Here is a 12,315-nt window from a genome sequence, read left to right as displayed (position 1 = left end):
TTTCACATCCATATAGTAATACAGGATACACATAACATTTTAGGAACTTGATTCTTAGTTGTAAGTTCAGCTGAGAGTTGCTCAGAATAGATCTAAGTTTCATAAATGCTCCTCTTGCAATATCTATACGAGTTTTAATTTCTTCATCCGGATTTAGTGTCTCGTCTATCCAACATCCTAGGTATTTAAAATGGTTAACTTTTGTTATTGATTCATCACTGACAATTAGTTGCATAGGGCCGACGTCTTGTTTACTAACCACAAGTAACTTTGTCTTTGTTGCATTTATGTTAAGTCCGTTATTGGAGCATTCTCTAGTGACTCGATCTATAAGGAATTGAAGATCTTCGATGTTTTCAGCCATGATCGCGGTGTCGTCTGCATATCTGATGTTGTTAATAGTTGCACCCCCGATTCGAACTCCACATTGTCCTTCCAAGGCTTCATGTAACTACCCTTCATGTAACTGACCCTAAAGGGTCATGTAACTACCTAATAGTCATAAGTACTAAGTATATTTATCCACTCAAGTACGTAATAGGTTGATTTAAATATAATTTATATTGAAAGTCTTGTATTATAATATGAACCCTCTGTATAAATCATAATTTAAATAAGATTATTAACCTTTAGGGTATTGAACAGATATAAAAACAATAGTTTATAGTTTTGTATCACATGTTTATTATGCGTGAACTTGAACTATATTTGTTATGATTTAGATCGGTATAAAAACATGTTGAGCAATCAGTATGGATATAGACAGATAATTATTAACGTAGTATGTAGAGGTCGAGGCGCTATGAATCATTAGTGTTATTATTTACATATTGGTCGTACCAGTGAATAAAATATAATGTATCGAAGATGTATTTATTCTTTTTAATTAATTAGAACCAGAAGGCATTAACATCACACTGTTTATGACAGTCTGATTTAAAGCGTCCTGTGTCTTCTGGTTCGCAGTCTGAATCAAATTTATCGGCCCTTGATTTACCTCCTCTACATCTTATTGTGAGGCAAGAAACCATGATGGTAGCCTTTGGGCCCAACTTCTGTAGATACTGATGGAGAAAGACTGGCCGGTATCTACGTTAATGGTAGCCAGACGTACTCATGGAAAAATGTGGGGTTTGAGACCAGACATGGTATATTGGACTTATAACATGGTAGTAAAACCCACAATTACATATGCATCAGTGGTATGGTGGCCAAAAGTGCAGCAAAAAAGTGCCATCATCAAATTAAGCAAGGTGCAAAGACTTGCTTGTCTCGGGATCACGGGGGCTATGAGGGGCACACCTACGGCAGCTATGGAGGCACTACTGGATCTCCCTCCTTTACATATAACAATAAGAGGTGAGGCGAGAATGGGCTATTATAGACTGCGAGAAAACCTGAGCAACGTACCAGTTAAATCAGGACATAGTAAAATAACGAATGAAATTAATGATGCCGAATGGATGATGATTTCTGACCATATGACATCAAGATATATGCCTGAAGTACCTTTTCAAGTGGACATTTGCCCACGAGACGAATGGGACAGAGGAAACTCTCGACCCAGACTGCAGGGTTGCACCTGGTATACGGACGGGTCTAAAACTGCAGACGGTTCGGGCGCAGGAATATTCTATAGTGGTGGAAATTTCAACATTTCTATTCCACTGGGAGAATGTACCTCCGTATTTCAGACAGAGATTTTTGCAATCTTGCAGTGTGCAAGAGAAAACAACCTGAGGGCATTCGAACTGCAGCGGGTTAACATATGCACAGATAGCCAAGCAGCCATTGGGGCTCTTATAAGCCCTAAGGTGAACTCTAGGCTGGTGTGGGAATGTCGACAAGAACTTGATAGACTGGCACAACATAACAGTGTTATACTGGTATGGGTTCCAGGTCATCGGGGCATATACGGCAATGAAAGAGCTGATGCACTTGCCAAGAGAGCATCAGCTACAAAATACCTGGGTCCAGAGCCGGCCGTGGGAGTGCCAAAAAGCACCGTCCGCGAACGAAAAAAAGCCTGGATCCGAAGCCAACACAACTCACACTGGGAGAGTGTACCCGGTCAAACACATGGCAAGATGTATATCGGACGGACTTGTGCTAGTAGAGCTGAGTTACTGCTGAAAACAAGCAGGAATCAGCTCAGAGTCATAACAGGTTTCCTCACTGGACATGCGCCAGTTAAGGGTCACCTGCATACAATGGGGCTGTTTCATGGAGACTTGAGCTGCAGACTCTGTAACAGAGAACCTGAAACAGTCAACCATATTTTGCATGACTGTGAGGCATTGGATCGGAGGCGGCAAACACTTTTCGGAGACATCGAAATGACTCCAAAATTATATGGCACCCACCCACTAGACCTGTACAAGCTGGTACAGGGTTCCAGAATTCTGGAATGGGTTTCATAAACAATGGAAGATGTACAATAAGCCAAGTGGCTGCAGTACAACCGGTTCACAACAGACGGCTTCCAGGGAAAAAAAAAAAAAAAAAAAAAGACTGGCCGGATGGGCCATTGTAACATTTGGAGACAAGCAGACAAGCCTTCGAGTTTTGTCGTGTGCTTTTTATGATATAGAACAGAATGACCCCTAAATTTGAGGTCCCGTCCTTCTTTTTGGTTCGGACTACCAGAAAATATTGTAACGGGGTCGTATTGGAATCTAGACAGGATCGTGGCTCCCATTCATCAATCTTTCAGACCCAGATCTTTGCGATTCTAATATGTGCTCAAGAGATAATAGGCTCAGGCAGAACCATATCTATCTGCTGTGACAGTTAAGCAGTTCTAGGTCTGGAAGTACCCAAAGTTAGCTCTAAGCTGGTTCTTGGCTATAAGAGAGCACTGGATGATGCACTGATCAACGGTCAATAGGTCTGTAGGGGAACGAACGCGCTCACGCCCTGGCAAGACAGGGTTTACACACTCTGCCTGCCTGACAAGAACCTGTGATTGGAGTGCCCTTCAGTACTGACCAAGGTACTGAAAGTACAGTCACAGCATATAAACGGGAAAAGTAATATATCGTTACAAAACACTTACCCAGCAATCCTTTAGTCCTTCAAAATTTTCTTAATGTTTATTTTTAAAATTTTGTTACATTTAAATTTGTTCATAGATGTATATCTATTCTTACTTTTTAGTATCTCCTTTGTTTCATTTTCATGTATGTGGTGTCACAATAATGAGTATTTTTGGTTCAAGAAAATGGCCAACTTATATTAATTACATCAACGATATAGAAGTTACGATTTTAAAAAAATACAGAAGTATAAATTTAAGAAGAAAAATTGATTTGGTTATTATTTTTTCAACTCTATGTGTCACAGGTAATATTTTATAAAAATTGTAGAAAGTATTGCATTTTGTTATTTTTTATGTATGGAGCTTTTTACAGTTTTTGTAATATTTAGCTTTTACGATTACAGTGCAAACATTATTTTCGCAGGATTCTTTTGTTTTTGTCTTGGCATTAACATGTACTTCCAATTTTAATCCTTAACCACTGACACGCGGTATGCCATACCGCACCGAAAATATATTTTGTTGTAAAACGTATTTTATAGAAGATTCCTAGAACACCATCTGTGTAGGTACCTTCAAGTGGTGTGTAATTTGTGCCTACTCTCAACTGATGCAGTTTTAGTATTTTAGTCTTTGAGCTTCGTTGACGTAAAGTTTTCTTGAGGTATCATGTATGGAAGACCTGGAAGACTTTGGACACGAGGAGACAATGGACGCATTCATATTTCCCGCTCTATTAGTAGCACGTGAATTTTAGTTCCTTCCTTATATATGGCGCATTAGCCGTTACATTGTTGACTGTATGCCGATCGACCGTGCGACATTGGAGAAATTTGTGAAAAAATAATATCTGTTTTCGGTAAGTCTGATGTAATTTTGGATTCTCGTATTGCAAGGCATATTTTGATCATTGGTATAGGGAGACATCTCATATTTTGTACGGTGCTCCTTAAGCCTCTTAAGGTGGTGCGGGGTGCAAGTGCACCCCAGACCTCGTTTTTCTCACCTATCTTTTTTAATATTTTTTTTAATTTTTGTCCATTTTTTTATTCGCATTAAATTCAATTCTAAACACATTCCACCCATTACAGCATTTAAAACTCTTTGCGTTTACGTGTTTTTTTTTGGAAAAATGAGTGTATGGTGCAAATGGTGAAAATTTCATATCCTGAATTGGGCGTTTCTGATGTTCCACCTGGAGCTAACAGATCTACGGGACAAGATCGGTGTTAAATACTTATGTCAGAGCAAAAAGACCGTAAGTCCCGGCATAACTGTATTGTGTGTAAAAACTTTGTGTTGCTCGCTCTGTGACAAATACATGTGTTTGTCAAGTTTGTCTTGCAACGATAATAATTTTTTTTAAGAAATGGGTACTTTAATTGTAAAATTATGTTTCATAGTAGAAATAAACAAGATTATCTTTCAAATCAATTTTCCCGATGTTCACATATAAAAAAATGGATATACAGATATGGTGCAAATGCACCCCGCACCGTTGTTTACGTAAGAATCTAAGCACCGCCTTACGAGGGTTAAATGTTTACTGTTTGAGGTTATGCGATAATAACTGCTCAAATACATCACCTTGACTACTATTTTTGAAGTAATATTTTGTGCGTACAAAGTAGACAGTGGACATGGACAGTGTCCAAAGTCTCCTGCGAACTTGCCATTTACCTATTTATTATTTTGTAGATTTAATAATTTCAACATGCCGAACATTTATGTAAAAAAACGAAAAAAACAGAAAGAGATCTCGATCCGGAGGTTATGAAACGAGCTGTCAATGATGTATTAATTAATAACATGAGCATAAGGAAAAGCGTAGCGCATAATGAAGTTAAAAAAAGCAGACTTGCTATGTATGTAAAAAGGGCAAAATATGTTGGTACCGAGCACATGGAATTTAAACCAGACTTTTGTAAAAGCCAAATCCTCACTTCTGATATGAAGACAGCATTAGAAGAATAATTACTCAAATCTGCAGCAATGTTTTATGGCCTCACGCCCAAATTGGTGAGGCGCCTGGCATTTGAATAATATGCTTCTATAAACTCGAGAAAAGTACCTAACAAATGGGAAGTGGACAAGATCGCCTCAGAGTCTTGGTTCACTAACTTTATGCGCCGACATCCGAAGCTATCAGTGAGAAAGCCCGAGGTAACCAGTTTGGCTCGAATGACCAGTTTTAACAAGACTAATGTGGAAATTTTCCAACACAAGTTACAATATGTCCTCAGTCGGTATTCGACTTTATTCGAATGAGGTAATTTCGACTTTTCATGATAAAGAAAAGAATATTGTCATTTTATTTTCTCTTTCAGACGGGCGCCACAACTGTGTAGAGGGTTCAGAAGATCGTGGGAAAAAAAGCGAGCATCAGATCGGAAAAGTGATTTCTAGAAAGAGAGAGAGAGGTAAACTAATGACTCCTGTTGGGATAATTGGTTCAGATGGGAGAGCTCTATTACCTGTATGGATTTTTCCGCGCCATAGGTTTGACACTGCTAGGATGATGAAGGAATTTCCAGTGATGGCCTATGGGGTTAGCATATCCCAGTGGCTGGATGACCTACGACAATTTTCTGAAGGTGTTGGAACATTTTGTGAAGCACTGAAGGCCGTTCAGTTCTGCATGGATAATGGGATTGTCAGCCTCACCCTCCCACCGTACACATCCAACAAACTCCAACCGTTGGACAGGACAGTTTTTGACCCATTTAAGACTTTTTTCAACCAAGCAGCAGATTGTTGGATGTTGTCTCATCCAGGACAAACTTTAGCTATATACGATTTGCCTCTGATGTGTCTTCAATCATGGGATAGGACAGCTAATCCAGTGAACATCAAGTCTGGATTTAGGTGCACGAGGATTGTTCCATTTGATCGAAACATATTCGGCGAAGAGGAATTTTTGTCTTCTGCAGTTACGGATCGCCCGATATCTGAACCTGTTAATGTACATTCTGCAACTACAGCTATGGACCACCAGGCGACGTTGGATTCGAATGACAGGTCCCTAACTACTTCAGTCCTACTGCGATCAGAGAATGAATCACCCAACGTAACACCGTATTCTTCAAAGCAAGCCGAACGTACCTTCATATCTCCAGACAGGGTTGCCATATTACACGAATTATCGTGTAATTACACGATTTGTTCCTATTTTACACGATTACACGAATCAAGTAGGAAATCTTACGATTTTTACCATTAAAAATTTTCAGTAGTATTTTTAATACATTTTTATTAAAGTTCACTTAATACTTCCCTGTATTGTTTAAAAATTACTTTGCAAAGAAAGAGAAATTCTCGGAATTTGTAATCTATACTTTCATAGCTAATCATAACATACCATAATGATAACATAAACATCATTGGAAGAGTCTCAGTCTCAAGTTAAGTACTCATTAACTCATTTACACTAAAGTAAAATATAGGGGAATCCCCTGAAAATATTAGGAAGGTATAAATAGTAGCCAGTCACCAACCGTTCTTGAATAGTTACGTGCATGCGCGATAGCGAATAATTATGCGCAGTAACACAGTTTTCGTTACTACGCAGACTCGTAACCATTCAAGGACGGTTTATTAAGCATTTTTCGACTTTACACGATTTTACACGATTTTCAGTAGTCGAGTTTCACGATTTTTGCTTCACTTCATCTGGCAACCCTGTCTCCAGAGATCATTCAGCCTTTCCCAAAAGCGCCTGCTAGAAAGGAAATTCGAATAGAGGAAGAAAACCCGGCCGATGCATGAGTGCAACGGACACCCCAAAAAAAATTTTACTTGAAGAGAAGATAAAACAAAAATAAGAAGATAAGATTCAAGCAAAAAAGAAGAAAGTTGTTACAAGGAAAGTTTTGCAGGATGAATCATCTGAGGATGAAAGCAATCTGTTAGAATGCGCAGATCATTCTTCAGAGATAGTTTCCACTCTAAAGAAGATTGGGAGGATAGAATATTTCTAAAGGTGACTATATAGTTGCGAATGTTTATGGGAAAGCTTGCGTTCGAAAATACGTTGCACTTGTTGATGACATACCTATTTGAGAAGAGATATGAAGTAAGATTTCTTAAGAGAAATATGCCGTCAAATAGATTCAGTTTTACCTCCGAGTCCGCGGCTATAGTTGGCTTCAATCAAAGAAGTTGTGACTGTACTGCCAAAACCAATTGAGGACAAGAGGCCAAGATTTCAAGGGATGGTCTATTTTAACATTGATTTGACGGAGTTCAGTTTGCAATAACTTGTTTCACTGAATTTTAGGATCAAGATCAATAATATTTTTTACCCAAGATCAATATTTTTTACTTTTATTTATTATATACTTTTTGTGATTAGGTTTAGTTAACAGAAAAATATATATTCGCTTTAAAACATAAAGATTTTTAATATACTTCCACTGTCCATTTTCTCCCTGACTCTAGTCATTATCTCCTCGGTTGGAGGAGAAAATGGAATAGAATAGAAGCTGCACGGTAGATTATTTTCTGCAATAATTTTGATTGCTCTTTTTTTTTCAAGCTTTTTTAGGGATTTCAGGGTTCCTAATGTAAAAAGTGGCCAGTCTCCCAGGTCACCCCTACCGTATGTCATCATTTTATCAGCAAGTTCATCAATTTGTTCTAATAATTAGTTTCATGTGCTTTTGACATTATTTTAATACTTTTTAGTTACCAACACTCAAGTTTTTTTGTATTTCAGTTTATAAACGATTTTCTAAAGAACCTCCACCATGTTTTTAATATTATGCATCATGCGTCATAATTTTCTTGAAAAAATAAAGTTTATTTTATTTGGAGCAGTATTTTATTCTAAAGCAGTGTGAAGAATCCTTCTGTAGTTGATTTAAAAACCAAATACCGTGATATAAGACAAATTCTTATTGAAAACAAAGGAGAATAGGCAACGGTATGACATACCGCATGTCAGAGTCTACTTCCTGAAACATCTACGTCAGTAGTTAAGGGTTAAAATGCTTTAATTTAAGTAAACAATAATCAAAACTGACTTTTTGCTTTTAGTTGAGCATTCTTTAGCAATATCAAACTTTGTAATGTCTCGCGATTGCACCAATGAAGCAACAGGATTTGAACATTATATAAGAAAACAATTTCATTATTTCTATTATGTTTTTGACTATAATATCGTTAACGGAATATGGTTATTGGTAAGTGTAATAATAATTGCCAAGATTTCTACATACTTTTCTTGTATTTTGTTTTGTACACAAAATAAAATAGAACATTTCATATCTGAAAATATTGTTAATGTTATATTTAATATTTAATTTTTAGTTAATTTTATAGTCCGGATGAAGTTGAAAAAATAAACAATCAACGAAATATTGAAACTTCCGAAATAAATGGAGTTTAAATTTAAGCCGCACATCGCATTTCCGACATTTTCATACTATTGCTTGCACAGTCGATGTATTGCCCATGTTTATTCACCATTTTTTTTTGTTTTTTACGTTTTGATAACAATAAGTTATACTTTTGTTCTTTATTTCAGGTATTAAGCTGGTTGTCGATATTTATCTGGAACTTTAGTGATATTGTACTTATATGCATAAGCATAATCTATACCAACAGATTTAACCAAATAAATGAGAGAATTCAAACTTTCGTAAAATCACGTAAGAAACGCAAAACTGTTTTGCCCAGTAGATGTGATGAAACAAAGGTAGGTATGCATATGCGTTGCTTCTTCTTCTTTTTCTTAGCTTAGGCGAAACTAGGGATGGCAAAAACAAATTATATATCGATTTATCGTATCATATGATACATCGAATGAAGATATTGATATACGATATATATTGGAAAAAATATATCGATATATATATATACATATATATATATATATATATTAATGTGATATTCAAAGACCGGTGTGCTCAAAGCACTTGATTAGATAATTAACTAATTAATTAAATTTAATTTTAATGATGCACTTATGATTTAATCACACTATTTAATGCTCTAATCTCAGGGTTTTATATTCTCGTGCTTCAATATCTCCTTTGCTTTACATATGATAAATAAGGTCAAAGATTAACGGAATAAAACACATATATGGTACAAAAGCATCTATTGAAATAAATTCACCCTCAAAATATCCTCTAAAAATAATATCTCCTATTCTGATTATTGAAATAACCCTACCACTATCTAAAGTACTTATTGAAATTTGCGTTATGAATAATTCTACAAAAAAAATAAAACTGTCTCTCGGATGATGAGTTGTCCAAATTCTTGTCTCTGGTCGCCTACAATTTACTCTTAGCAGCCCCCTATGTATTCAGCAATCTCGCAACAAATTATTGCAAGCCTATTGTCATTAATGACCCCCTACAGATGCACGTATCTTTCAAAAAACAATGCTAGCCTTTTCTCCTCTCGATAAACTGAATCTATTTCTCGTTCCGGCATGCAACGGTGACTCTTGGAATATAAGTAGAACAATATAACTTACAATGCTTTACGTGATGAGCTTCCGTCAGGACACTTATTTCAACAAACTCACAACTATTCACTTATCTGCCTTACTACTTCAGGAGACTCTTAGAGATCACCACTAGTCGACTTAACGATCATTTAACAACTGACTCTTCTTCCACCCTCTAACATTTCGCTAAACTCCCATTCTTCATACCTAGCCCCTCCTTTTTCCTTCTTCACCAATCCGAGTTCCTCAATTTTATCCCCATCTACCTTTCAGATAACAAACACCAATTTTCCCTACCATTAGAAATTTCCTAAAACTAATTACATGCCAATCGGTTTTTTTTTCCTTTCTTAATATCTAAACAAAGATTACATTCATTTAAATTTCTAAATACAATTATTCCCTCGCCGCAAAAGTCCATTTGGGAAACCCGGTCTCATTGTCCAAACACATAACCACTTTCTTATCATACTAACTGTACAAAGAAAATACTTAATCCCTATTTAAATTTTGTTTACCTACGGCCATCCAAAGATAATTGACTTTCATTTCTTCGAAATGAATTTTGGTATATTTTTATTATATGTTTTAACTTTTCTAAAATATTAAGATCGAAACCATATTAATTCAAATTTTACATATCTTAACAACTCCCCGCCATTTGATTTGCCGAAAAAATTCTGTTATTTATTTAAATGACACAAGTTTTTTTTTAGGATCAAATTATTCCATTATGTTACCAAACTCTACTCATGATACTTATAAATGTCGTGAATGTTAAAAATACCCCGTATCTTGCCTGTCTCTATATGCGCTAATTCATAACTATTTACCCCATTTTCCGTATTGACCCTATATGGACCTTCAAATACCGGCATCAATTTAGCACAAATACCATTTTGTAAATTGGACACCCTCAGTGCCCTCACTAAAACTTTATCCCCTTTCTGGAATGTAACCGGCCTTCTTCTTCGGGTCCTCTCTTGCCTTTGGAGATATTTCTCTCCACTTCGTCTCAATCTTCGTTGAACCACCTCGATCACTTCTTCGTATTGTCTGGGGGCGGTGTCTTCCCACGGTCTCGTAGGCATTGTTCCTTTCATTACATATAAAGGCGTCTCCTTGGTAACCGTATTTGGTGCACAGTTCAAATACGTCTCTATTTCAAACACTTTTCTGTCCCAATGTCGATGATGTTCTTCCGCAGCAATTCTTAGAAATTTTGTGACTTCTTGTATAAAACGCTCTGATGGGTTGCTCTGTGGATGTCGGATGCTTACAAATTTTGTATTTATGCCTCTCTCTCTTAATTCCCCTTTAAAACGGTCATTCCTAAAGTATGTCGCATTGTCCAACAAAATATTGTCTGGTCTTCCCACTGTTTCGATAAAATCGTCTATCTTCCGAAGTATTTCAGCTCCTTTCATGGTTCTACATGGGTACAGTTTTAAATACTTTGAGAAAACATCCACCATAACTAATATGTGTTTATTCCTCTGTGTTGTTGTTATTAAATCGCTCAACATATCAATGGCGACAATATCCAGTTTCTTCCGAGCTATGACGTTTTTTGTGATGTTTTCGTTTTTGAAATTCTTACTTTTACACTTTTGGCATGTCTCGCAATTTCGAGTCATCTCTTTGGCTATTGTATAGTCCTGTCGACAAATGTAGTTCTCCCTGAACATAAGCCACACCTTCCTGCTTCCAATGTGTCCGTTGTCACAGTGTAATTTTGCTAAAACTTCTTTTGCCATCTGTTCCGTGATTACATATAGTTCTTTACCATCGACCCTCTTAAAATATAAGTTATCTTCTTGTTCGGCCCTTTGCTTTTCTCTTTCATCCAGTTGTTCCTGATTTTCCCTGATCTGAGCCAAAGAAAATAAGCCTGCTTCTTCTCTCATTATGTTCATGCCAACGTGGAGAGTTTTGTGGTCCTCTTTGCGGAATTGTTCATCTCTCGTCAACGCATCAGCCAAGATATTGTCAGTTCCTTTGATATATTTAAATTCAAAATCATACTCTTGAAGTAAAAGAATGCCCCTATGAATTCTATTATTTACCAGCCTATTTTTCATTATATGTACCAAAGCTGCATGGTCTGTTTCAACGGTGAATTTTGCCCCTAGTAGGTAAAACCGTAATTTATTTACACAAAATAACACACTGGCGAACTCTAATTCAGTAACGCTGTACTTTCTCTCATATGTTTTGGTTACACGGGAGACAAAACAGATTGGCACCTCTACATCGTCTTGGATCTGTGATAACACCCCTGCGAATTTTGTTATGGAAGCATCGGTCCGGAGAATGAAAGGTTGATCATATCTTGGGTGGTGTACTCTTACAGCTGTGGAGAAAGCTCCTTTTAAATTTTTGAAAGCCATTTCTTGTTCCGTTCCCCATTTCCACCTAACATTTTTCTTAAGTAATGCTATCAACGGTATTTCTTTTGTGCTGATGTCTGGTATTAGTTTTTTGAAATAGTTTACCATTCCCAAAAATCCCCGCAATGTTTTTAAATTGGTTGGCCTAGCGTAGTTATTTATAATTTCGATTCTATCTTCTGCAAGACGAATCCCTTTTGTGTCTAATTTGAATCCTAAATACAGTATTTCCTTTTGGAAAAACTGACACTTTTGAATATTTAATTTCAATCCCGCTTGATCCAGTTCTTCTAGCACAGTGTGAATATGTCGTAGATGGCTTGTTATATCCGGTGAGAAAATTAATAAATCATCTATGTAATGTACAACAAATTCTTCATGCCTATTTAAGATTGTGTTCAATGCGCGAACCAAAGCAGCGCATGCACTCT

At 36.6% G+C, this 12,315-nt stretch overlaps 1 protein-coding gene across 1 annotated transcript in view; it reads left to right on the top strand.

Moving 5' to 3' along the window:
- The first annotated feature begins 3,147 nt into the window (after positions 1–3,147).
- Positions 3,148–12,315, top strand: part of LOC126885590 (gustatory receptor for sugar taste 64f-like) — a 52,122-nt gene continuing 42,954 nt past the window's right edge. Inside the window, exons 1-3 of the mRNA XM_050652188.1 lie at positions 3,148–3,342; positions 8,072–8,217; positions 8,562–8,732. Of these exons, the coding sequence (XP_050508145.1) occupies positions 3,198–3,342; positions 8,072–8,217; positions 8,562–8,732 (462 nt within the window). The 5' untranslated portion in view covers positions 3,148–3,197. The remainder of the gene's footprint in view (positions 3,343–8,071; positions 8,218–8,561; positions 8,733–12,315) is intronic.

Source organism: Diabrotica virgifera, chromosome 5 (genome assembly GCF_917563875.1).
Source record: "Diabrotica virgifera virgifera chromosome 5, PGI_DIABVI_V3a".
Classification (NCBI taxonomy): domain Eukaryota; kingdom Metazoa; phylum Arthropoda; class Insecta; order Coleoptera; family Chrysomelidae; genus Diabrotica; species Diabrotica virgifera.
The sequence above is the reverse complement of the archived record's forward strand: the minus strand, read 5'-3'. Positions and strand labels throughout refer to the sequence as shown.